This window comes from Dromiciops gliroides, chromosome 1 (genome assembly GCF_019393635.1).
Source record: "Dromiciops gliroides isolate mDroGli1 chromosome 1, mDroGli1.pri, whole genome shotgun sequence".
In the NCBI taxonomy this organism is placed as follows: Eukaryota; Metazoa; Chordata; class Mammalia; order Microbiotheria; family Microbiotheriidae; genus Dromiciops; species Dromiciops gliroides.
The window spans coordinates 586,680,245-586,707,566 of record NC_057861.1 but is presented as its reverse complement, the minus strand read 5'-3'; the positions used below and the strand labels follow the sequence as shown (position 1 = coordinate 586,707,566).

Genomic DNA, 27,322 nt, shown 5'->3' with positions numbered 1-27,322 from the left:
TTTATTCAGACCTTCTTCTGATATTATTAGTTTCTTTTCTTGAAGAAGTTGATATATTTTATTTTGATAACAGTTTCTTACTAACAAACACCCAAATTTGCTTCTATATATGTTAAATTCTCAGAGATAAATTCTTTTAATTTTGATATCCTGTCCTATTGATAATATTTCTCAGGTTTTTAATCACTACCAGATGCTTTTGATTGAATGCTCCTTTGTAATATAGTTCAAGATGCAGAAGTGCTATTCCCGTTTGCTCTTATATCTTTTCATCATTTCCCTTGCTATTCTAGATCTTTTATTTTTCCAAATGAATTTTTGATATTTTACTCAATTTTTTAAAGTATCTCTTTGATAATTTTGTTGGTATAGCATTAAAAGTATAAATTAATTAGGGGCAGCTAGGTGGCGCACTGGATAGAGAACCGGCCCTGGATTCAGGAGGACCTGAGTTTAAATGGATCTTTTTTTTCCCCTTTCTTTTTTTTTTTTTTTTTTTTTGGTGAGGCAGGTGGGATTAAGTGACTTGCCCAGGGTCACACAGCTAGGGGACCTGAGTTCAAATCCTACCTTAGACCCATGCCACTAGCTGTGTGACCCTGGGCAAGTCACTTAACCCTCATTGCCCGGCCCCCCCCCCAAAGTATAAATTAATTTTGACAGTATTGCCATTTTATTATATTGGCACAGCCTAGCCATGATCACCTAGTATTCCTCTAGCTATTTAAATTCTTTATTTCTTCAAGGAGCACTTTGTACTTGAATCTTTTGGATAACATAATATAGAAGAGACCTTAGACAGTTTAGTAACTTTTCTTATATAATTCCTAGTTGTTTTCCAGAAAGTTTTGGCCATTTCATAGCTTCAGCCATGTATTAGTGTGCTTATCTTTCCACAGCTTCATTGATAGTGACTGTGTCTTTTATAATCACTGTCAGTGTGATGGGTGAAGGAGGAAACCTTAGAGTCATTTTAATTTGCATTTTTCTTACTAGTAGCTTGGAGCATTTTTTCATATCATCTTTTATAGTATACATTTCCACTTTTGAAAACTGCCATTATCCTTAAAGTGCTATCTATTGAGAAATGGTACTTAGTCATATTTCTATGTCCATTTCCTAATGTATTTTGGATATCAGATTTTTATCCCAAGTTTAATACAAAGATTTGTTTTTCCTACTGGATACTTACTTTTCTTTGAGTTTCTTTTGCTCATGCTTTTTTTGGGGGGAAGGGGGGAGGGCAGGGCAACGAGGGTTAAGTGACTTGCCTAGGGTCATACAGCTAGTAAGTGTCAAGTGTCTGAGGACAGACACTGAATCCAGGGCCAGTGCTTTATCCACTGTGCCACCTAGCTGCCCCACTCATGCTTTTTAATGTATTTCAAATGGACTGTTTTATGATTTCCTTTATCATTTGGTTATCAGTTTCCCCTCTAATTATAACTGTGAAAAATACCCTTCTCTATTATCTTACCATTTTATGATGTTACCTTTTATATTTAAGTTGTTTTTAGAGAATATTGTGGTATATGGTATAAGATGTTATTAAGCTAAACTTGTTTTTTGCCAAACTGCTTTCTAATTATTTGTATAGTGGTTTATTGGATTTAACCATACCTAGGCTATGTTCATTTACTTGTAGGTTTTGTTTGTCTGGTCTGTTTCATTTTTATTTTTTTTGCTGGGCATTTGGGGTCAAGTGACTTGCCCAGGGTCACACAGCTAGTAAGTGTTAAGTGTCTGAGGCCAGATCTGAACCCAGGTCCTCCTGAATTCAGGGCTGGTGCTCTATCCTCTGCGCCACCTAGCTGCCCCTCGTTTTTATATTTTTAAGAAATAGCTAATACCTTTTTTTTTTTAATAATTACTGCTATAATATGGTTTGGGTTCTGATAATGTTAGTCTTCCTACTTTTTTCCCTTGAAATCCTTGACCTTTTTCTCATTATTCCTCACTAAGCATTCTGACTCATAGAATCACAAATCTGTAGCTAGAAGGAACTTAGTTTAGAGGCCATTTAGTTTGATCCCTTATTTTACAAATGGGGAAACTAGGGATGGTTTAAGTCACTTGTCAAAGGTCACACAGGTAGTAAACATTGGAGGCAGGATTTGAAGGTGGATTCTCTGAAAAAGTCAGCACTCTTTCCTTCATCTCCTTTAATTTAATAATGCTGCCTTCCTCTTGCCATTTTTCCTGTGCCCCAGCATATTTAGAGCCATAGTATGCAGAGCCTTAAGAAACATGTGTAAGAAAATAATGAACTTTGCCAATGCCCAAAGGCCCCAGATTGATTGGATTGATTGGATTGACTGAGACTGACTGACTTGGCTGATTAACTTACTTAAAGTTAATTCTATTGAAACCACACCTGCCTGGCCCTCAAGAGGGTATTATTGTCAGAAGATGTGGACTCTGACTTCCCAGTGAACCAGTAGATTTGGGTAATGCTAGCCAATTAGCTTGAAGCAAGGTGGAAGGACTGCCTCTCCTCGGGATGCAGAAGAAGGATCCTGGGGCAATTCGTTGCTCAAACAGGCTGGTGGTGGAGGAATTGAGAACGCTAGGTTAGATAGGCCTTTTTCTTGACTTTCTGACCCAGGTGTTCTCTTTTTACTAATAAATGCTTAATGCCCCAAAACTGGTGCTAAAGCTTCTAATTTATAAGTAAACTCTAGCTAGTTTTCTCTATATTTAGGACAGGAATAAGGCAACTACACATTAAATTTTAAACGTCACGTGTGCAACATCATTTGGTCCATCTTGCTCACTTTACAGATGAGGAAACTGATGCTTACAGAGGTAGAATAACTTGTCCATCATCCATTTATTTTAAGGATGTGTACCTGGATGTGTGCCCAGGTTTTCTGGCTCCAGATTCTGTCTTTTGTATGTTTACTACCCAGTATTGCGTCCTGACCCTGCATCACTCTTAAAGACTTAATCAGTTAATTCTAAGCACAATAGTTTCCCTTTTCCTAGAAGAGAGATAATCTCTTTTTTTGTTTGTTTTTTTTGGTGAGGCAATTGGGGTTAAGTGACTTGCCCAGGGTCACACAGCTAGTAAGTGTCAAATGTCTGAGGCCAGATTTGAACCCAGGTCCTCCTGAATCCAGGACTAGTTCTCTATCCACTGCGCCACCTAGCTGGCCGAGATAATCTCTTTTTAATAACTGTCAGTTTTGTAATCATCTGCAGATTAACCTTGGAGGATCTTAGATTTGGAAGGTACTTTAAAGCCCCCGACGTCCAGTCTGTCATCCAGTTCAGTCATTCCCTCTGTCACATCACTTAAAAGTAGTCATCCCACTTCTGCTTGTAAATAACTAGTGATGGAAGATTTCACTACCTCATAAGGTAGCTCATTCCATTTTTTAGTATCTCCAGTTGTTAGAAAGTTTTGCCTGACATTGAGGGGAAGGCTTCTATTCATTTTTGTTATGTAAAACAAATGTATATTGATGTTGGTGGCATTCCCTCTGAAGGATCCTTCATTTTTCTCTTTTTTTTCCATCTGTAGTAATTACTGAAAGGTTCATTTCCATTTGTTCATCTGCTCTGTACTTACCTAACCTTATGTCCTTTGCTGGGATACAGTTTGGAGCATTAGAAGAACACCAAACAGGAAACCTGGGTCCTAGTACCAGCTCTTCCATGAGCAAGCATTGTGACCTTGGACAAGTCACTTAGCCTTTCTGGGCTTCAGTTTTGTAAAATGGGGGGTGTGGGGGGATGGTTATTAGAATGTACATGATTAGGGGCTATGGTGGTTGTCAGTTGTAGAGCTATGTCATTGGTGTTATGGAATTGTTACTGAATTTCTTCTGCTTGGATTTATATTCAAGCAACTTTCTCATTGTACTTCCTGTGAAGTTGACTATAGTCATGGAAAAGCTAGTCAAAATTTCAGGCTTATGTCTTTTGTTAATTGTAAAAATATAATAATTTTTAATATTTTTAGAACCTTGAAAAGCTAATTGGATATGGGGTACTCCTATGAAGCATTAATAATGTTGACTAAAATGTGGTTACAAAAGGTCAAGAATGTGACTTTTAAATCTGGTATTGTCATTATATATGCTAATTAGTTCAGAGTTGGAGCAATTTCTTTTCAGTTCTAGACCTTCTGATCAAAATCAACATATATTAAGTGCCTATGATGTGCCAGGCATTGTAGTAAGCACTAGAGAGAAAAAAAGAGGCAAAAGACACTTTTTGCCCTCAGGGAGCTCACAGTCAAATTGGGGGAGAAAACATGCAAATAAATAGATAGATAGCAAGCAATATATATTAAGTAAATAGAAAATATTTAACAGAGGAAAGTCACTAGAATTAAGAGGGATTGGGAAAGGCTTCCTGTAAAAGATGGAATTTTAGTTGGCATTTAAAGGAAGCCAGGGAAATCAGAGAGACCACGTTGAGGAGGGAGGGCATTCCAGCATGGGGGACAGCTAGAGAAAATGCTCAGAGCCTTGAGATGGATTGTCTTGTTCATGGAACAGCAAGGAGGGCGGTGTCAATGGGTCAGAGAGCACTTGGCGGGGAGTAAGGTGTTAGGAAACTAGAAGGATAGGAGGAAGCTAGGTTATGAAGGGCTTTGAATGCCAAATAGAGCATTTTGTATTTGTTCCTGGAAGCAGTAGGGAACCACTGGAGTTTATTGAGTAGGAGGTGACATGATCAGACTTGTGCTTTTGGAAGATCACTTTAGTGGCTGACTTCAAGATGGATTGGAGTGGGGAGAGATATGAGGGGGACCTATCAGCAGGCTTTTGTAATAAACCACATATAATGTGATGAGAGCCTACAGTAGAGCAGTGCCACTGTTAGAGGAGAGAATGGGCAGTGTTCGAAAGATGCAAAGGTGAAATTTAAGAACCTTGGCAGAAGATTGGATATGGAATTGAGGAGAGGTCGAGTTGAGGATGAGTCATAGATTGCTAGCCTGGGGGAACAAGAGGATGCTGTTCTCTGAAATAATAGGGAAGGCAGGAGGAGGGAGAGTTTAGGGGAAAAGATAATGAGTTCACTTTTGGACATGCTGGGTTTAACTTGTCTGCTTGACATCCAGTTTGCAATATCTGAAGGGCAGTTGGTGATGGGAGATTGGAGGTCAACAGAGAAGTTGCTGGAGAAATGGCTAATTTTAGCCCTAGCCTAATAGTGCTGCTTTAGTAATTGTCAGGGTAGCCTGAATACTGTGTTTTTATATGGCTGACTTTAACAAGTTATCCTAAAGAGATATTTCTATGCTTACCCTGCTTTTTAGTATGTCTATTTCCTGAATGAGCAGGTTTTTTTTTTAAATAACAGATAAATCTGATATAAACTCATTATCTTAATGGTCTTATATAAAGGTATAAGATTTCTTGGTCATATGGCAAGTGTCTTGAATAAAGGAAGAAAGTGTTTACTCTGTGCCAAGCATTGTGCCAAGTGCTGGGAGAAAAGTAAGACAGTCTCTGCTCTCAATGAGCTCACATTCTAATGGGAAGACGACACTTAGAGAAGATTTCAATTGCAAGTCAGATGAAAAGGTCCTGTGGTCCTCAGGGTGCAGCATCAAAGCACATGTTAATGTCTCTTCCTTAACATCATTTCCACTGATAAAATCATATTAGTTTCTGATGCTGAACCACTTTACAGAGATTTTGATAGCAAGAATTTAATTTTCTGGGTCTTCAGTAGCTGTATATATAGCACCTGTTGGAGCAGTTGCCAGGCTGAATCTACAGATGCTTCCCAGGATGACTGTAGGCGCTGGGCCAGGAAGCATCGCTATTCCTTAGGTTCTTGGGTTGAGCATCCTGGGCTGTCTTCATCGGTGCCTGAGGGGATGATTGTGGTTAAGGGTAGTGCTTGGACTGGTCTGTTACATGCTCTTTCCCTCAGTGGGCTTTGCTACTTTAGCTATGGACCAATAGAAGTATATAACTTTGTGAATTCTTTCAGAAACATCAGGATTTTTTTTTGGGGGGGGGGTGGTATGTTTAATTAGTTTAACAGTTTTTCATTGGTACTATTATTTTGTAAGCACACATTGTTAGAATTTTGAGTTTTCAAAGGCTCTTATGGAATAAAATCTCAAACAGAAATAGATTTTAAAGCTATTTATTTTAAAGTACCTTTCTGAGGTGTCACAGTTCATTTGGATAGTTTCTGGAAACATTGCCACAGAATGGACAAAGGGTTTGTTATACCTGTGTTGTTAATAGATAGTGGATTTTTCACATTGAGCATAAATAACATTTTATGGTTATGAATATAGAATGTGTCAATCTAGCCATAATAAGTTGATGTTTTGCTTTTTAGGACTTAAATGAATTTAAGGAGGTAACAACATGTGTCTTCCCCAGGTAAGCTTTCTTTTCACTGTTATCTCTCACATGAAATAGCATTTGCCACAGATATATTGTATTTGGATATGTACTACATGTATCCTGTAATTTCATGAGCTAGAAGACTAGCTTGATAGACTCTTATCCCTTCAAAATTTTAGCTTTGTGATTATTTATTTTTGAAACTTCTATTTTAAGAATTCTCAAAATAAGATAACTTTGGTGTTGGCACTGAATCCAGGGTGCAAGAGGGTATTTTTATTTTGTCTTTTTTTCTCTTTTCATGTGTATTCTGAAATGAAAAGAACTGAGGAAATTTGCTGATATGGTGATTTCTTATAAAATTACTGTACCTTATAAATATTAAATAGTCTCTGTAGAATACTTTGTAGAGAGGAAAGAGCTAAAAGCAAGCGTTTTTAGCTCTTAAATTTCAGTTCCTTGGAACAATTAAGTTGATTTTTACTTCTGGAAGTGCTAGGTCAAATATTAACCGTAGAACTCAGACTTGTTTTCTATAAGATGAAACACAACTCTGATACTGTCTGAGGACTGGGAGAGACTTTAATGGAGCCAGCCTGCTTTAGGTATGCTATTCTTGTACCTGAAATTATTTTTCTAATTCAGGAAATAGTAAGAGTTTTTATATTACATTAGTTAATTTTTTTAACTTCTCAATCATATAGCACTATAGTGATAATGTTTCACAAAACTTTAATGTTATTCATGAATGTAGGAATTCAGACTAAAAAGCTTGGTGGTAACAGTTAATGGTGCTGAAAATTATATAATAATATGAGAATAATAGTCCTTGACAATATCTAAAGACAAAAAAAAAAATAAACCCTTAGATTGTTGTCTAATGACCTTTGCATTCTTGGTCCAGCCAATCTCTCTAGTAAGTACATTATTCCCCTTCACATAGTCTATAATACAGCCAAACTGACCTACTTGGTTTTCTCTGAACTGGCCTTTTTTTTAATAAAGGTTTTTTTTTTCCCCCGTTACATGTAAAGATAGTTCTCAACTTTTGTTTATACAAGCTTTCCAATTTCAGATTTTTCTCCCTCCCTCCCCTCCCTTCCCTAGACAGCAGGTAATCTGATAGAGGTTATATATATACACACATAATAACATTAAACATATTTCTGTACCAGTCATGTTATAAGAGAAAAATCAGAGCAATGACAAAAAACCTCAAAATAGAAAAACAACAGCACCGAAAACAAAAGAAATAGTGTGGTTCATTCAGCATCTATACGCCACAGTTCTTTTTTTTTCCCCCCTGGATTTGGAGATCCTCTTCTATCATGAGTTCCCTGGAGCTCTTCTGTACCATTGCATTGGTGAGAAGAATATAGTCCATCACAGTAGATCAACACACAATGTTGATGATACTGTGTACAGTGTTCTTCTGGTTCTGCTCATCTCACTCATCATCAGTTCATGCAAGACCCTCCAGGTTTCTCTGAACTCCTCCTGCTCATCGTTTCTTACAGCACAATAGCATTCCATTGTATTCATATACCACAACTTGTCCAGCCATTCCCCAGTTGATGGGCATCCCCTCAACTTACAGTTCCTTGCCACCACGTACAGAGCAGCTATAAATATTTTTGTACATGTGGGGCCCTCACCCCTTTCCATGATCTCTTTGGGGAAAAGACCCAAAAGTGGTATTGCTGGGTCAAAGGGTATGCACAGCTTTATAGCCCTTTGGGCATACTTCCAAATTGCTCTCCAGAATGGTTGGATCAGTTCACAGCTCCACCAACAATGCATTAGTTGAACTGGCCTTTTTTTTTTTTTTAATTTAATTTTCCAGTTAACAAGAATTTGTTTTCTCTCCTTCCTAGTCTTCCCTTAATTTGAAAGAAAATAAAGAGAAACATTTGTAACAAGTATGCATAATCAATCAAAACAAATTTTAGATATTGTTGATGACTAAAAAACACGTTTCTTTCTGCATCTTGAATCCATCACTCCATTAACAGGAGTAGATAGCATAATTCATCATTAGCCCTTGGGAATCATGGTTGGTCATTGCTTTCATTAAAGTTCTTAAATCTTTTAAAGGTTTTGTCTTTACAGTGTTGTTATGTGAATAAATTGTTCTCCTGATTGTGGTCATTTCATGCTTCATCAGTTCATATAAATTTCCCCAGGTGTTTTTGAACTCATGTTCCTTTCATCATTTTACAGTGTATTATTCCATTACATTAATATACCATAATATGTTCAGCTGTTCTCCGATTAATAGTAACTCCTTTGTTTTCAATAGCTGTTTTAAATAGTTTAATACATATAGGTCTTTTTTCTCTTTCTTTTATCTCTTTGGAGTCTAGATATATTAGAGGTATCACTGAGTTAAAGGGTAATCACAGTTAAGGGGACTTTTGGGGAATGGTATCAGATATTTCCAAAATAGTTGAACCAGTTCATAACTCCATTAACAGTGCATTTGGGTGCCTGTTTTCTCATTTCCCTTCCCCACAATTTAATTTTCCTTTTTTGTAATTTTTCTACTTAGTAATGATTTGGAGCAGTTTTTATGTTGCAATTCATACCTTGAGTGTCTTCCTTTGAAAGCTAATTCTTTGTAGCTTTTGAGCATTTATCAAATGGGGAATGGTTCTCATTCTTATGCATCAGTGATTTATTTTTCTTGGAAATGAGAACTATTAGAGACACTTGCCACAAAGATTTTTTTCACAGTAACTGTTTCCCTTCTAATTTTAGCTATTTTGATTTTGTTTGTGCAAACATTTTTCAATTTTATGTGATCATAATTGTCTTTTATTTTCTTTGATCCTCTCTATCCGTTGTTTTGTTTTGAACTTTTTGAACTGTCCATTTGATTTCTTCCGTGCCTCTGCCCCATGCTTGGAAAATGTCCCATCTTCATTCTCCCTCTTTGGAGTCCTTATCTTAATTCAGAATTCAACATGTACCTTACAGAGTTATTATGAGGATCAAATAAGATAATGTTTTTAAAGTACTTAGTACAATGCCTGGCACATTGTTGGTTCTTGATAAAGGTTTTTCCTAACCTAACCCTAGCCCTAATTCCCCATGTGCCACCTTTGCTGATCTCTTAACATATAAATCTGCTCTCCATCACCAAATTATTTTGTATTATTTGTATAAATATTGCATCTCCTGGTATGGTATAAGGCTCTTTAAGGATAAGGGCTTTTTTTTAGTTTGACTTTCTTTGTATCCTTAGCTCTTAGAGTGGTGTTTTGCACATAACAGACATCTAGTGCCTAGCTTCTTAAACTGTGGGTCACATCCCGTATGGGGTTGTATAACTGAATGTGGGAGTCTCTAAATATTTGGCAACAGTAAAAGGCTGGGGACAGCTAGGTGGCACAGTGGATAAAGCACTGGCCTTGAATTCAAATGGACTTGAGTTAAAATCCAGCCTCAGGCACTTGACGCTTACTAACTGTGACCCTGAGCAAGTCACTTGACCCTCAGTGCCCCACAAACAAAACAAAACAAAACAAAACAGTACAAGGCTGTATATACCTATTTTATTTACCTATAAACATGGGGCCACCTAAAAATTTCTTTGGCAAAAAGGGGTTGAGAGTTGGAAAAAGTTTAAGAAGCCCTGATCTAATAATGTATGCTTGTTGAATTGACTTACAGTGAATCATTGTATTCTCTATGTTTTTGGTAGAAGAGGAACATGTCAGTGTGCTGCTAGAGGTAACATTGCAGAGCCAGGGTTCTGCCAACAAGAACCTTTGTTTGCACTGCTACCCTGAACTGTTTAGCAAAATACAGTAAGATTTTTAGCACATTTATATTCACATAACTAGAATATACCTTTCAATCTGAAGATAAAAGAAAGTGCTCTCTTTCCACTGCATTTGGCAGCACTAGTCATAAGACTTTGAGAGGATCATATCCAAATAAGTAATAAATTATTTTTTTGGCATTCAGTTGCATCTCGTTTATGTTTTGATCATTTTAAAATTTTAGGTTACTGGATACCAAACTGATGGCAAGCACACAACCTTTTAAGGTAATTTCCTAATCTGAATTATAATTGCCAATTTTTCACAATTTTCCTGTTTAAAAAAAAAACTGATACTTTTTGTAACTGAGGTATTTTTGTAACCTTTTGACATTATTCAAGTGCCTATCATATAATTGAAGTGTTTAAGTATTGTGGCAAAGGGGTAGTTTTGCCAAACCATAACCTACTCTAGTAGCATAGAAATAGGCTCATCCAGAAAAGGCCTATTCTGATTATAGCTATATCTGACATACTAAACATAAAACCTGACTGCTTAGCACATTTAGTAAACTTTGACAGCCTTGAGTGTCACAAAAGGACATAAGGTGGCAGTACCCAATATATTTAGTAGTTAACTGTCATCAAGTATAGTTAGCCGGTATGATTCATAATAATTGCTTCTTCTTTGCTTCTCTTTGCAGGATATTATTAATAACACATCCCTTGCAGAACTGGAAAAGCGATTAAAAGAGGCACCATTCAGCCCCCCTAAAGTTGGTACGAGTTTAAGGCTAAAGAAAAGAAGCCTTTTGATTATGAATTAATGAACATAATTAATGTACTCTTTAATGAATGGAAGTCTTTTGGACTTCACTAGCTAATAACCAATATTGTATTGCTAGTTTCTGATTCAATGTGTCTGTATCCTGTGTAAATGTGTTCTTAGTTGGATAGTTTGATCATTGAGGAGCAAAGTAATTTAAACTTATGGGTGATATACTCTGCTGGCATTTTCCCCAGAATTAAAGGGATTTTTTCCCCCTCCAAGGCATGTCCTATTAATGGTTAAGCACCAACACTATAATTTTTTTGTGCCTTTGGCAAGTTTGAGAACTGTGCCTCCGGACTGGGAGGAATGGAAATCCACATACCCTCAGTTAACCTGGCATGGGGGTGGAAACAGGGCCAGTAAAAAGGGTAGCAATTGAGAAAACTGAACATATGGAGAAATGCTTCCAGATTGGGAAACGTGTGGTCTTACCACATGTGATCTTATACCCTGTGCTCAGTTCCTTTATCTCTTTTCCAAACCATGTACAGCATTTGTTTACATTGGCTTAATTGTGTCACTGTCATGTGCTCCAGAGATATTTCATTAGATTCTTCTAGTTTTAACTGAAAATTTCTAATCACTAATTATAGACTAATGATTTATAATTTTTAAAGGACAGTTATCTTCAAGCATCCCAGATTATAGTTAATTGTTTCTTTTTTCTGGATAATAGCCCAAGTGAAAAGGGATATAAAAGAAAGATAGAAATTTAGATCATTCCTAATGACTTTGGAAAATGTGTGTGTATGTGTGATTGAAAAAGAGCTGGTGGGAGATTTAAGGAATTAAGTTATGTAGATGCAGAACCTTTTGGAAAAGACAAATGTTTTAGGTTAAGAGTATTCTTATTGGGGGCAGCTAGGTGGCGCAGTGGATAAAACACCAGCCTTGGATTCAGGAGGACCTGAGTTCAATTGCGACCTCAGACACTTGACACTTACTAGCTGTGTGACCCTGGGCAAGTCACTTAACCCCAACTGCCTCAAAAAATAAATTAAAAAGAGTATTCTTATTTAATGTCTTTTGGTGGTTAGGAAATTTTTTGTGATGGACATTATATTGATGTAAAAATGTTTTTTGAACTATTACTGACATCCATGAATTGATTATAATAGTGTAACTTTCCAGGCTTTTATTTGAAATGATCAAGGGTATACTGTACTGATTTGTCAAACTCTATTAGATCTGTTTTTGTATGTTATTTTATGCTTGCATACAAGAACTTTGCTATGCTTCTTTTCACTGTGGAGTAAAATTCAGTATAAGGCAATACTGTCTGTCTCAGGTAGACTTCATCCAGAGAGGTTTAATTACTCTCCCTCCTTCCACACCTCTCTCAACCCCAGGATAACTAAATATGATAAAATAGTAAAAGATCTTCAAGTTGGCCTTCTTGGTAAGATAGTTATGGACAAATAGCATTATACTGAAGATTTGGTATATTTTTGGATTTAATTGTGCTTTCACATTTTGTTGCTTAAACTTGGAGACATAGTACAGAAATTACTAGGAAAATGTTCTGAGCCTGAATCAGTAGTCTTTCACTTTTCAGCAAGTTCAGTCCTGTTAGATTTGGTTCTACTTGTTAATGTAATCTCTAAGATAAATCATTCCATGAATTTGGAATGGTTTCAGAAATGGAATTTTTTGCATTAGGGTTCTTATTGGTTGGCACTATTGGAAATTTGGCTCCTAGTTTGGGGAGGGCAAATTTTGCAGTTTCTATGGTATAGATCAGTAAAATCTGGTGAAGGTATACTTTCTGAGTTCTAAGGCTTGTAAAACTGAAATGTTTGAAAATTAGATTTTTGACTGATGTTTGATAGAGTTAATACTATTGTGTAGGTAAGGCATTTGACATTGCTATGGATGGCAGCTCTCATCAGGAATCATAAAACCATACCAAAGTTATAAGTCTTGGGTGGTGGGAGAAATGGGAAATATTTAAATTGCTGAAGTAATTTCTTAAGACATTATTTATAGTCACATAGGATATTTCTGTAGCAATTGTTAACATGATGAGTTCAATGTACATAGGCATCATTATATTCCATGACACCATTGGGAAAACCTTTTTTTTCCCCCCTTTCTTTTTAGAGAGTGCAGAAGGGTTTCCAAGTTATGATACTGCATCTGAACAGCTCCACGAGGCAGGCTATGATGCATACATTACAGGACTGTGTTTCATCTCCATGGCTAATTTCCTAGGTATTGTATACATTTCAATATCAAGAATTCATATAATTGCAGGGGGAGGGACTTCCCTGTCCACCTCTTCCTATGAGCCACTCATTTGGAGGTGGTAAGATTTATTAGGGGAAAATCAGAGTAGAAAGGGAATCTATGTGGGAGAAGTTCTGAGCAGGAGAGTAATTTTCCCTCCCTGTGTACTTCAGGCAGTATAGAACTTGGTTCTTATGAGTACTTGCCTCTCTCACCAAACTTGATTGTTGATTATTTTTACCTGATATTTTTACTTGAATTTTCAGATCTCATGCACATAATCATTTATGGTATCCTGCCTCTTTTTTTTTTTTTTTAATTAGGTTCTTTTCTCAGTCCTCCAAAAATTCACGTGTCTGCCAGATCAAAACTCATTGAACCTTTTTTTAACAAGTAAGTAACCCATGGGTCTCAGTGCAGAAATTATCTGACATAAATAAGAGTGGGGGTAAGCATCATGGAAAGTGAATTATCTGCTGATTAGGGATAATTTTTAAGGGGAATTTATTTTTTTGGATAAAGTAAATGCTTGCTTGTGGCAATCAAGTTTTTTTTTTTTAAATAAGATGAGCTTTTGGTGTTGTTTTAAACTTTGCTAGTTTATTAAATAAGTTGGTAAAAAGAAAAGATAATTCCTAAATAAAATGGTGACCTTAAAGATAAAAGCCCAACTAAAGCTTTTATATTTACCTTGATTATTTCCAGTTCAAGTATTGATTTTTTGCAGTTCCTCATAATCTCTAAGTTGATTAGATGAAAAATTAACTAATATTAACATGCCACTTGAATAAAACATGTTGATTTTCAGAAAATGTTATGTAATTAAGCTACATTTAAGAGAATATGTGGAAAAATCTCTTCTATAATTTAAAAAAATACAATTATAGTAAAATTCCACTAATTTGGCCTAACTGGAAGAAAGTCATTGAGTTCTGGAAAAGGTTGGAGTTCTGAAGCTTTTTCAAAGAATTGTGGTTCTATTTACTTTCAAGTACAATATGCTAGCGCATTTGATTAGAATTTACCGTAAATGGATAAAGGTTACTGTTTTGATCCTTGAATGAGCCACTTAGATTTGGTCTGTGCCACAGTCACAGACTGACTTATGGCTGTCTTACAAATGTGCACGCATAAAAAAAGTGAGATTTCAATAGCACAGACCCATCACTAGGACTGGGAAGAATAAATAAAAATATTTTTCTGACCTTGACATCATTTACAATACGTAAATGTTACACATAGAATAATTTATAATTAGAACCTTCACATAAATGCTTTACCCATAACTACAAAGACTTAAATATTTTTATTTTTATTCTCCAAACTCCCTTTGCCACAGATAATAAAGAATAGAGGGGCAGCTAGGTGGCGCAGTGGATAGAGCACCGGCCCTGGAGTCAGGAGTACCTGAGTTCAAATCCGGCCTCAGACACTTAACACTTAGTAGCTGTGTGACCCTGGGCAAGTCACTTAACCCCAATTGCCTCACTGAAAAAAAAAATGGAAAAAAAAAAAAGAATAGAGAGAATCATCATAGATTCTTCATTTGTGTAGCAAAGGGAGGAAGAATAGGTATCCCAGAAGACAGACCATTATCTGTTATTTTATGTTGTATATACTGGAGCAGTTACTATATTGTACTTTTAAAACATAGTTTAATTAACAAGCAGGACTACTCATAGCATATTCTATAAAAAGAACTGTTAAGTAATTTAAGCTTTACTGCCAGCCATCTTACAGTTCTGCTTTAACTTGTAATAATTTAATATTTTTTTTTTTTTTTTGTGGGGCAATTGGGGTTAAGTGGCTTGCTCAGGGTCACACAGCTAGTAAGTGTTAAGTGTCTGAGGCCGGATTTGAACTCAGGTCCTCCTGAATCCAGGGCCGGTGCTCTATCCACTGCGCCACCTAGCTGCCCCTTAACTTTTATTTTACAACAGTTCTCAGTAGAACTATAGCTTTTTTTAGCTATCTCTTTCCATTGTAGGAAATCCCTGACAATGTTGTTCATATATAATATCTACTTTACATGCTAAATTTATTTCCACGTCAGCCATGTATACAGATCCATCCAAAGATAAAGCTTAATTCCAAGTTGTGGCCATTATAGTAAAACAAACTAGCTAAATGCACACAATTTTATTGTAATAAAGAACAATTAACTTGGTGAGAATTTTGCTAACTGTGGATGGGTACAAAAAGTGGTTTGAGCAGGTTGGATTAGGGAAATCCATCTCTGAAGTCTCTCTATGAAGCCTTTCTTAACCGGTTTAATTTCTCATTTTTTTCCTCTTGTATGTTAAGACATTCTTTTTCTCTGAGACATTTGAAAGTCAACAAGTACTTGAAATCCAAAGTAGTAAATTATTTTTGTCTTACCACATTAGGATAAGTTGATCAAGTATAATCAACTGTTCTTAACATGTATAGAAAGTGAGAAATACTGCTTATTTGGGGTACATTTTGTTTTATATTGTTATCAACCTCATCCTATTTGAGGTAACATTTGCTTCTAAATACATGCACAACTTCTGTCTTTTGAAATCTTGATGTTACCATTTATTAAAGTGTCTCTTCAAGGAAAAATATTCAGCAATCATTGCAAATTCTTCATTCGAATTTGTGTTTTTTGTTATTTTATGGATATATAAATTTTTATTGATATGAATAAATTCTTAGAATATATGTTTGTATCATTTGTTAGTAAATATGAATTTTACTAAGCCCACATTCTTTATACCATTTGAGTGGCTAGCAGACAGCACAAGTGTATAAATACTATTTTGTTCTTCTTGGGCCCATCTCTTTTATTTTATTTTATTTTATTTTGTGGTACAATGAGGGTTAAGTGACTTGCCCAGGGTCACACAGCTAGTAAGTGTCAAGTGCCTGAGGCTGGACTTGAACTCAGGTACTCCTGAATCCAGGGCAGGTGCTTTATCCACTACACCACCTAGCTGCCCTCCCTCCTCTCCCTCCCCCTCCCCCCATTTAAAAAATAAATAAATACAGCTCCCCTCACTGCTACCCATCCTTAACTCCACCTAAAACAAAACACAAAACCTCAAACCCACCTTATTTTCCATTATCCCAAATTAGCATTCTCATTCAACTTTATTAGTGATCCCTTTTTATAAAACCTTGTAGAATCAGATGTTCTGGGAATTTTAGATAGCTGGAGTTTAAGCAGTGTGGAAAGACTGAATATGCATTAGAAGGGCTTTTAAACTCACATTTCTAGAAAGATACAGTGTAAGGCTTAATTACCTTGTACCGTTTTGCTTTTGGTATCAAGCATCTTCCACATGAAGTCCTTGTTTTGTTTGATTTTTTGAAGGTAGGATAAAAGTACTGGGAGAGTGTTATATTTTAGTTATCTAAATGAGGTTCAAGCCACTACTAATGGTAGGGGTTTTTTATTTTTAATAATATTTCCTCTTGTTTATCTTGGAGACTTTTTGTAGTACGGAAAAGATTTACTCTCTTTTATAACCTTGGTCAGTTTTCATCAATATGTAGGAAAAATAGATTTAAAGCAGATCCTTTGGAAAGATACTTCCAGTCTGGAACAGGCTAAAAATATTCTTTGCTTTCACGTTTTATTGTACCACAGAAAGCACAAAATCACATTCCCATCTCATTTTTAGGAAGAATGATCTTTTTTTAAGTCGGAATTTCTTTGGGACACTTTAAATCTTGCTTATTGAATTATAGACAGACTTTTGTCAGCTTCTTTTTTGAAAAGATTGTTTCTTTGTTGTTCTAGATATCTAAAAAACAATGGATGCAGAATGTCAAGAGTTCTGGGCATAGTCAGGAGATTGGGGCTTGGGTCCCAACTTTCTTGCTGACTGAACATAGTAAGACTTTGGAACAAGTCACATCAACATTTTGGCCTTTAGTTTCCTAAATTTTGAAATGAGGAAGTAAGATGCTCTCCAAGAGCTGGACTAGTTCTAAGAAGTCAGAATTCTATGATTGAGACTATAGTTTGAGTCTGAGCTGACTTTTATATGTGTAATAAAAAAAAATGTCCGTATTTGCCTCATGTATTGTGTTATTGTTGCTACAGTTCTATTGCCTAAGATGAGGTTGCTTTATTTCCTTTTCATGGTTTGAAGGCTTTAGACCAGTAGAGATGCAGAGCACTAAGAAGCCACAGTTAAGATAGTAGAGATTAGAGAGGAAACAAGGAGGAATGTGTGTACATATAAATATGGCATTATAGGATAAAGATAATTTTTAATGAAAGTGAAGAAAACATTCTGGTAGAAATTTGATTTACACGACACATGATAGGGCAATTTGTGGTGAATTATATAACTTTGTAATGATAATATATGGAATCAACTTAGTTGTGAATATTGAAGTAGAAGTAAATTAGAGTGCCATTTATAGCACGAGGCACATTTTTTCCTCCCCATGCAGTATCTGCTCATGAAATATAAGGCAGTATTGCACTATTTAAGTTGATATGTATGTAAAGGAGGAATCTAAGATTACTGTGATCTGGGAACACATTTTGCAGTGTTATTTTTAAAATTGATGCAGTTCATGAAGTTTTGGTGAATTATTTAATTTCCCTAATGCTGAATTTAGGGAAATATACTTTTGGTGCCCGAATCCTAGTTTTTGAAATGAAGTTGAGGGATTCCTCTCTTTTCATCCATCTCTGCCATCACATCATTAGCACCAACAAAAGCTTCTAGCTCCTTTGTTTTACATGAGTTTGTGCTCATGAGAATTAGAAGACTTGTAACAGTTGAGAGAGTGTTGGAATTGGAGTGAGAACTTGATGTCTCTAGTATTTAACAGCTCTAGGACCTGGGGAAATCATATATCCTCTCTCAACATCACTCTTGAGATAAAATAGAGATAATAATACTTGCATTGTCTGTGTCACAGGGTTATTGTGAGGAAAGCATTTTGTACACCTTAAAGCTCTGTAGAAATGTGAGGTATAACTAGAAGGAGTATTGAGAAACCATAATGAATATGCATTCTTCAAGTGGAGAGCTGTGCTTGATAACATTTGATTGTAAATCTCCCTCTGACTGGAAAAGCTATTTAGTATTTGTATGCTTATTTTTTTTATTTTTGGTGGGGCAATGAGGGTTAAGTGACTTGCCTAGGATCTCACAGCTAATAAGTGTCAAGTGTCTGAGGTCGGATTTGAACTTAGGTCCTCCCAAATCCAGGGCTGGTGCTTTATCTACTGCACCACCTAGCTGCTCCGCTTCATGCTTATTCTTTTTTTTTTTCTTTGCATGCTTATTCTGATAAGGAGCAGACCTAGATTAGAAATAAGTTAACATTAGTAAGATCCACTTATTAAAATGTTCTTTTGAAAAATTATATAATGCTTTCCACTGGTAAATAAAGACTAGATCAGAAGGACTTTTTTTTGGGGGGGGGTTGTTTGTTTGTTTTGTTTTATTTTAGTGAGGCAATTGGGGTTAAGTGACTTGCCCAGGGTCACACAGCTAGTAAGTGTTAAGTGTCTGAGGTCAGATTTGAACTCAGGTACTCCTGACTCCAGGGCCAGTGCTCTATCCACTGCGCCATCTAGCTGCCCCTAGAAGGACTTTTAAAGTGTTAAGTTACTATTGAGACTATTTTGTATTCAAAACACTTTCCCTTATAAAACTCTTCGAATATAAAACTCTTACTGTAGATACAGCTTGTATTCAGTGAAGAAATTGAGAACTCAATATTTGGCATCTTTTTCACAGACTTTATTGACATGAAAATATGAGTCTATGTATAGTGAGGAAAGAGAAATGATAGCTATCATTCAGGCTGCACAGAAGTAATGATGTTATTTGCCCAAAGTCACATTGTTTTGGTGGCGTAGCCCTGATTTTTAGGGAAGCTAAGTATCTGCTTTCCCCCATTCCCTTTATAATTTGGAAAAAAGCAGGACTAAGAGCCAGAAGAATTCTCCCTTACTAGACCTTTCTCTCTTCCCTTTTCTTCCCAACAATAAAGAAGGAGCTGGAATAAGAAAAAGAAACGTTAAAGGGGAGAACACTAGTTCTGGATATCAGTATTTATCTCACTGTTATGATAATACCTTTCCTGGTCAAATATCTGGGTATGCCTTTAAAGCTTAGCATGGCACATACATTTTTTTTAATGAGAGGCTGAATTATACAACATTTTAAAGTTGTTTTTAGTGTCGTTATAACCTTTGTTTCGGTGCCTTCACAACTGTAAACATAATTCTAAAATGCAGTTGCTTTTTCTAAGTATGCATTTGCCCGTGACCATAATGTAGCCAAAACAACTTGCATATCTATAAATAGGGCTTTTAGTATGAAATTTCCAAATGTTTATTTAAGCAAATTACATTGCCTAAGTTACCAAGCTTTGCTTTAATGTACTTTGTGACACAGGTTTCTCTGAGCTAGAATCTAAGAATGCTACTATGAAGAAGACATTTTCATTTTCATATGATGGGTATCTTTGTTACTTTGTACTTCAGCTTTTCATCTCCCTATATAATCTATACTTTGTATACAATACTCATCAAGTGTGTTTTGGTATTTAACTCGAGTCATTGACAAAAAAACAAAATGAAAAGAATCTACTTAGGGTTGACTTTATGACTGTATTTTAGCTTTCTATATGCCTCCCTCCATTCTGTATTTGAGATACACAGCTTTTGCATTGTCTAATATTGCCCAATTGATGTGATTATGGAATACTGGGGTAAGTATTGACAGAATGAATAAACTGGTTCAGGAGATTCTGTTGGTATGTAATACCGCCCGCCCCCTCCCCCACCCCCACCCCGGCCAAAGTAAAGGAGAGGTCATAGGAATTTTAGAAATAGAGGAAATTGCATTTCTTTTCATACTTAAAACTGTCAGATGCTATAACTATTATTGATACATAATTTCCATGTTTAATATTTTAGTGAGAATATTAATGTTGTTTTCTCATGAAATACCTTTCCTGTTTATACCATATAAAGCATAGTTAGGGAAATGTTTACTTAGGTTAGTCACTCCACTGTAGTGTTTTTTTAGAAGCATCCTTGCAAAGCTCAACTGCATGAGGCCTTTCCTCATCCTAGCTACTGACACCTCTCTTGTATGTTTTACTGTCTATTTATTTGGTGTGCGTGTGTGTATGTATGTATGTATATATATATATATATATATATATATGTGTGTGTGTGTGTGTGTGTGTATGTATACATATTAATATTATGGATCTTCCTCCTTTCATCTTTCTCATCTGCCATCCCTTGTGGGATGTCTAAAACTGTAGCCACATAAACTCTCTCATACTTTAAGATTTTGGATAAAGAATTCTTAAGTTTAGCTATATAACAATTTTGTGTTTTTGTATAACTTTTATATTGTTACAGATTTAGAGCAAGTCATAAGTATTTAGTACTGTCACTGGGGAAAGTCAGAAAGAATGTCTAATTGTTCTTGTCTGTTGATGCCACACATAAGCTATTTGGTATAACTGTGTATCTTTGGTTAGTACTTTGTGTGTTGACGGAGCGGGGAAAGGGCTGAAGTACTCGACTCCTATAAAGACTCCATAGGAGAAGGGCAACTCAGCAAGCTCTTTGAGAGAATACTTTATGGTTATCTGTATTTTACTTTTAAAGATCTCAATACAAAATCGGATTATGAGGGAAAAGCCGTATGCTGTCTATGTTGTTTGCAGTTTTTTAAGATTATGGGGAAGCTGCATGAGTTGTGACAAAATAGAGAATGGCATCTCAGTCCTCTCCTTCAGTTCATCATCTGAAGTTAGTGTGTAAAGCTGAAGCAGTGCTTTTCAAGTGTCATCTTCCAGGACCCTGTGGTGGTCACTGCAGGAAGAGTTCAGGGGAGGATGGAAACAGAGGCAACATAGGAGAAGCGGCAAACCGATAGATGACATTCATCCACAATATGCTGTGGAAGCAAATATCCCCAGAATTTAAGAGTGTTACTTTAATTCTCTTTTAACGGTAGCAGCACAGGGGAACTAGATGAAACATTATCCTTTTAAAAATAGTATTTTATACCCTCTAGGCATCTTCAGAAATGTAAACCACAGGGAGTTATTACAACCTACTTTTAAGCTCTCCAATCAGCTGCCATAGACATTCATTTCCAGATAAAATGAGCCTAGATAAATAGACACTTTTAAAATGAAGTCCATTTTGGGAGTCTTTGCAAAAATATGCAAAGGTATATTCAAAGGCAGGTACTTTGATGAAATGTAATGAATATGGTCTTCTAGATAGATTCAAGGAAGCAGTAAGCCCACTGAATTTGTTATCACCCAACATAGTATGCATTGGTCCCACTTACATTTATTGAAGCCGTCTTCTCTTCCTTATGCCTGTTTGCCTTTTTCTCTCAGTGCTGCAAACCACTAGGCTAAGACTGTTCAAGCATCACCTTAGTATAAGTAATTTATAAGTAGAGACTGCCATGAGTCAGAGAAAAGGGGGAGAAGGATGTTGCTTATTAATTAATTTTCTGGCTTGTCTGATTTCCTTATTGTGTCTTTTCTGATTTTTTTTTAGACTGTTTGAATAAGAAAATGTTAATGAAGGGTTTGTCTTGGGCTGTTATCTGTTGCCTGCATTAATGTTCTTTATTAAAGTCTTGATTTTAAATAAGCCAGCCTTGTGTTTGAGGGTTAGTCTATGTGAGAAACCTTAAATGGCATTCACCTGAACTCATCCTTGAGCCCTGGCACCATCAACAGGACTGACACTAGGAAAGTAGTTTGAGGTTGTCCAAACACCAGGGTTGTCATGATGTGGTGAAGATGCTTTTATTACTTTATAAAAATTTCTCTTCGGTATAAGTATTGACTTAATATGTTTACTTTAATTCTGCGTTGTTTGGAAAAATAATATCAACCCATACATCCATATTTTAGCACCTTGTCCTTCCCATTAGGGGGAGATTAGCAGTGAAATGCATGAAAGCAGCCTTGCCTTATATTCACTGGGCATAAGTTGTGCCATGCTATAAGCAAACAGATGAGTAGCTATTTTTAAGGATCCATTGTTATCCAGTATTAAGGAGCAACAGTCTCAAAATAGAGAAATGCACTCGAGAAACTTATTGTTAGTGTTTAAAGAAAGATAATTTTCATTTTCACAAACTACCTAACCCCCTGGTTTTGGGAGCTGCTGGTGTCTCAACTGTCTTGAACAGGCAGTGTGTTTAGTTTACTCTTATATTTTAAAACCCATCCTTTTAATGTTATTATGTGTGTGTGTGTATATATATATATATATATATATAAAACCTATATCAGATTACCTGCTGTCTAGGGGAGGGGGAGGGAGGGAGAAAAATCTGAAATTGGAAAGCTTGTATAAACAAAAGTTGAGAATTATCTTTACATGTAACGGGGAAAAAAAATAATAACAAAAAAAACCCATCCTTCCACAAGACCTACAGATATTGCCTCTGTTGAACGACCACTTCAACATTTTATTCCTCTGTATTCTAGATATAATTTGATGTGTTTCATTAGGTGGATACTCTTCAAATGAGCTTTCTTCCCATTGGTGTTGGTAATGCTACATCTCTTGTTCAGAGGAAAGCATAGAAATTGGTACAGGGAAACAAATGTAAGGCAACATTCTCTTTGTCTAAAAAGCAAGTGAGTTGATTGAAAATTGTGTCCACAACTGACTAGAATTAAAATAAACAATTCTAAAACAACTCTCTTCTATGCATTCACTCATATTTTACACAGAAGCATTACTGAGTATTCAAAATAAATATTCTGATTTGGGACACCTTTCTGCTTGCCTTTTTCCCCCCGACGATAAAATTAGTTTTTCATAGCCCATAAATATGTATAATGATGAGCCTTAGCATACAAGCTTCTCATGCAATGCTTTTACTGCTGTGGCCTAGAGGAAATACCATGACTGTTTGCAAGTACAGTAGACCTCGTGAGTCGTTAAATGTTTCAATTTTCAGTTGAAAGGCACATAGTGAAGCTAAGCTATGAATTAATTTTTAACTAAAATTGCATTGAGATTAGATTTTACTCAGTTCTATATTCTAGTTTTCAATAGGGGAAAGCGCTATTTCACTTGAAAATTTATCTTTAATGTTGTATGTGTGATTTCTCTTGAGGAGAAGTTTATTGGAAAGAAAAATGTATAGTTTTGATCACAGCAGGTAAAATGAAATCTACATTTTTGGCCTGGTATATGAAGTAACCAGCATTTTGACAGAAACATTGAGAGTTTTGATGACTTGAGATTTTGCTTTGTCAGAGAAATCAGAATAAGTTTTCTTTGTGAAAACATGCTTTGGCATTTTAAGTCCACACAACTCACTAAAGGTCCTTCTGATTGTGTGTGTGCATGTGTGCCTCTGTGTGTGTCTGTGTGTGTGTATGTGTCTGTGTCTGAAAATTGAGGGATAGAGTATCTTATTTGTGGAATAGCTAGAATGCTAGTGTCACTGGATCAAAGAGTACATTTTGTATTTGATTCTAGAGGCTATAGGGATCCACTGGAACTTATTGAGGAAGAGGAGGAGGTGACATGATCATTAGACCTGTGCTTTAGGAAAATTTAGTGGTTGAATAGAGGATGGAGTGGGAAGAGACTTGAGGCAGGCAACTTATTGCAATAATCGAGGTGTGAGGTGATGAAGGCCTGCACTAGAGTGGTAGGCATGTCAGAGGAGAGAAGGGGGAATGTTCAAGAGATGTTGCAAAGGTGAAATTGGCAACAGATTAGATATAGGGGAGAGATAGTGATGAGTTGAGGATAACTCCTAGGTTGCAAGGGAGGATGGTTTTGTCCTCTAATAGGGAATGTAGGAGAGGTGAAGGTTTAGGGGTCTTAAATGTCTCAAAGATGTCCAAATAGATGACCTCTTGAGACAATGATAGTTTTGGACATATTGAGTTTAAAATATCTACTGGACATCAAGTTTGAGATGCCTGAAAGGCAATTGGAGATGCAAGATTGGAAGTCATTAGAGAGTTTGTGTCAGGATAGGTAAATTTGGGAATTATCACTGTGGGAGGTGATGAGATCACTAAATGAAACAGTATACAGGGAGAAGAGAACAGGGCCCAGGACAGAACCCTGAAGGATACCTTTGATTACAAGATATGATATCTGCAAGAGGATCTAGCAAAGAAGCCTGAGAAGGAGCAGTCAGATAGTTAGAATATCAGGGCAGGGCGGCTAGGTGGCGCAGTGGATAAAGCACCGGCCCTGGATTCAGGAGTTCCTGAGTTCAAATCCAGCCTCAGACACTTGACACTTACTAGCTGTGTGACCTTGGGCAAGTCACTTAAGCTCCATTGCCCTGCCCCCCCCCCCAAAAAAAAAAAGAATATCAGGGCAGTTTTCCCTGACAGTCTCTTGGAAGATGATGTCTAAGCTCTTGTTTTGATCATGGTTTTCCGGTAGTCCAATAATTTTCAGATAATCTCTTCTGGATCTATTTTCCAGATTAGCTGCTTTTTCAAGAAGATTTTTCATATTGCCTTCTATTTTTTTATTCATTTGAGTTCACTTTATTGTGCCTTGGTTTCTCATAAAGCCATTAGCTTCCATTTGTTCAATCCTAATTCTTAGGCAGTTATTTTCTTCAGAGAGCTTTTCCATTTGGCTTTTTAAGCTGTTGACCTTTTCCTCATGACTTTCCTGCATCACTTTCATTTCTCTTTCCATTTTTTCCTCTGCCTCTCTGACTTTATCTTCAAAGTCCTTTTTGAGCACCTCTATGACCTAAGACCAATTCATATTTTTCTTGGAAGCTTTGGATATAGGAGCCCTGACATTGCTATCCTCTTCTGAGGGTGGACTTCGATCTTCCTTGTCACTAAAGAAACTTTCTATGGTTCACATCTTTCTCTGTCTGCTCATCTTGCCTGCCTATTTCTTGACTTTTAACTCCTTCTTAAAGTGGGGCATTGCTTCCAGGCTGCATTGTCCCAAGTTTCAAGGGGTCCAAGGTGGTATGATTTAAGGGGTGTCAGGTTCTTCACTCACATGGCCTATGCTCTGGTCTGTAAATAACCCCAGGCCTACTTGCTCTTCAACTAGAAAACAACATTTTTGTTTTGCTGGGTTGATAGCTCCTGTGAGCTTCTGCCCCTCTGCCATCTGGACCATCGCCACTCGAGGTTGCTTCCTGGTTCCCAGCAGGGGTAAAACAACTGAGTTCTTCCTCAGTGCCAGCAGAGACCCCTGCAATCTCCCCCAGGCCAACCGTTCAGCCCTCTCACCAGACTGAGCTTAGTTCCAGAAGAAGCCAGCACTGCAGCCAATTCAGAGGTTCCAGAGGTCTTTTTCTCTGGTGCAGCCTGCCTGGGGCTAGATCTATGTCAGCGCGACCTTGGGATTGGGTTCCACTCCCACCCCAGCACAACAGACCCCTCCTGCCAACCCTCTAAACCATCTTTGGCTAGAAAATAATCTCACTTCTTTTGTGGGTTCTGCCACTCCAGGTATTGTCTTATGGCATTATTTGAAGGGATTTGGAGGAGAGCTCTGGGGAGTCACTGTGTCCTCCCAGTCAGATAGTTAGGAAAAGAACAAGAGAGAGGGGTGTTCCTAAAACCTAGAGAAAAGAGAGTATCAAGGAGAGAGTGATCAGCAATGTCAGAGGCTATAGAGAAATCAAGGAGAATGAGGACTGAGAAAAGGTTGTTGGGTTTGACAACTAAAAGTTCACTGGTAACTTTGGAGAGAACAGTCTCTTTTTATTTATCTAGTTATTCATTGTTTTATTTTTAATACCATTTTATTTTTTCCAGTTATATGTAAAAACAATTTTTATCTTTCACTTTTACAAAATTTTAGGTTCCAAATTTTTCTCCTTCCTTCCCCTTCCCTCTTCCTAAAACAGTAAGCAATTTGATATAGGTTATATGTGTACAGTCATCTAAAACACACTTCTATATTAATTATGTTGTGAAAGAAAATACAGAACAAAAGGAAGAAAAACATGAAAAAATAAAAATAGTATTCTTCAGTCTACATACAGTGTCCATCAGTTCTTTCTCTAGATGTCAATAGCATTTTCCATTATGAGTTCTTTCTTATTGTCTTAGATCATTGTATTGCTAAGAAGAGCTAAGTCATTCATAGTTGATCATTACACAATGTTGCTATTACTGTATACAGTGTTCTAGTTCTGTTCATTTCACTTTGCATCAGTTCATATATGTCTTTCCAAGTTTTTCTTCAATCTGCCTTCTTCAGTTTCCTATAGCACAGTAGTATTCCATTATATTCATATAACACAACTTGTTCAGCCATTCCCCAATCCCCCAATAAGGGCATCCCCTCACTTTCCAATTTTTTTTTGTTTTTTTGTTTTTTGGGTTTTTTTGCGGGGCAGTGGGGGTTAAGTGACTTGCCCAAGGTCACACAGCTAGTAAGTGTCAAGTGTCTGAGGCTGGATTTGAACTCAGGAACTCCTGAATCCAGGGCTGGTGCTTTATCCACTGCGCCACCTAGCCGCCCCCAATTTTTTTGGTACCACAAAAAGAGCTGCTATAAATATTTTTGTACATGAGGGTTCTGTTCCTTTTTTTTTTTTTTTTTTTTTTTTTTTTTTGGGGGCAATTGGGGTTAAGTGACTTGCCCAGGGTCACACAGCTAGTAAGCGTTAAGTGTCTGAGGCCAGATTTGAACTCAGGTACTCCTAAATCCAGGGCCGGTGCTCTATCCACTGCGCCATCTAGCTGCCCCCTCTGTTCCTTTTTTATGATCTCTTTGGGATATAGACCTAGTATTGATATTGCTAGACCAAAGGGTGTGCACAGTTTTAGTACCCTTTGAGTATAGTTCCAAATTGGTCTCTAGATTGGTTGGATCAGAGGCAGCTAGGCAGTACAGTGGATAAAGGACCAGCCCTGGATTCAGGAGGACCTGAGTTCAAATGCGGCCTCAGATACTTGACACTTACTAGCTGTGTGACCCTTGGCAAGTCACTTAACCTTCATTGCCCTGCAAAAACAAAACAAAAACAAAGACAAAAGATATAGAATGGTTGGATCAGCTCTCAAGTCCACCAACAGTGCATTAGTGTCTCAATTTTCCTACATCCTCTCCAACATTTATCATTTTCCTTTTCTGTCATATTAGCCAATCAGGTGTGAGGTGGTACCTCAGAGTTTTAATTTGCATTTGGAGAGAGGATTTGTTGGATGATACAG

General features: G+C 36.7%; 1 protein-coding gene across 4 annotated transcripts in view; it reads left to right on the top strand.

Annotated features, from left to right (window-relative positions):
- Positions 1–27,322, top strand: part of PARN (poly(A)-specific ribonuclease) — a 184,044-nt gene that overhangs the window by 26,770 nt on the left and 129,952 nt on the right. For all 4 annotated transcript variants that reach the window (XM_043977526.1, XM_043977525.1, XM_043977524.1 and 1 more), the window contains 5 exons: positions 6,316–6,359; positions 10,332–10,374; positions 10,791–10,866; positions 13,019–13,129; positions 13,468–13,537. In XM_043977526.1, the coding sequence (XP_043833461.1) occupies positions 6,316–6,359; positions 10,332–10,374; positions 10,791–10,866; positions 13,019–13,129; positions 13,468–13,537 (344 nt within the window). The remainder of the gene's footprint in view (positions 1–6,315; positions 6,360–10,331; positions 10,375–10,790; positions 10,867–13,018; positions 13,130–13,467; positions 13,538–27,322) is intronic.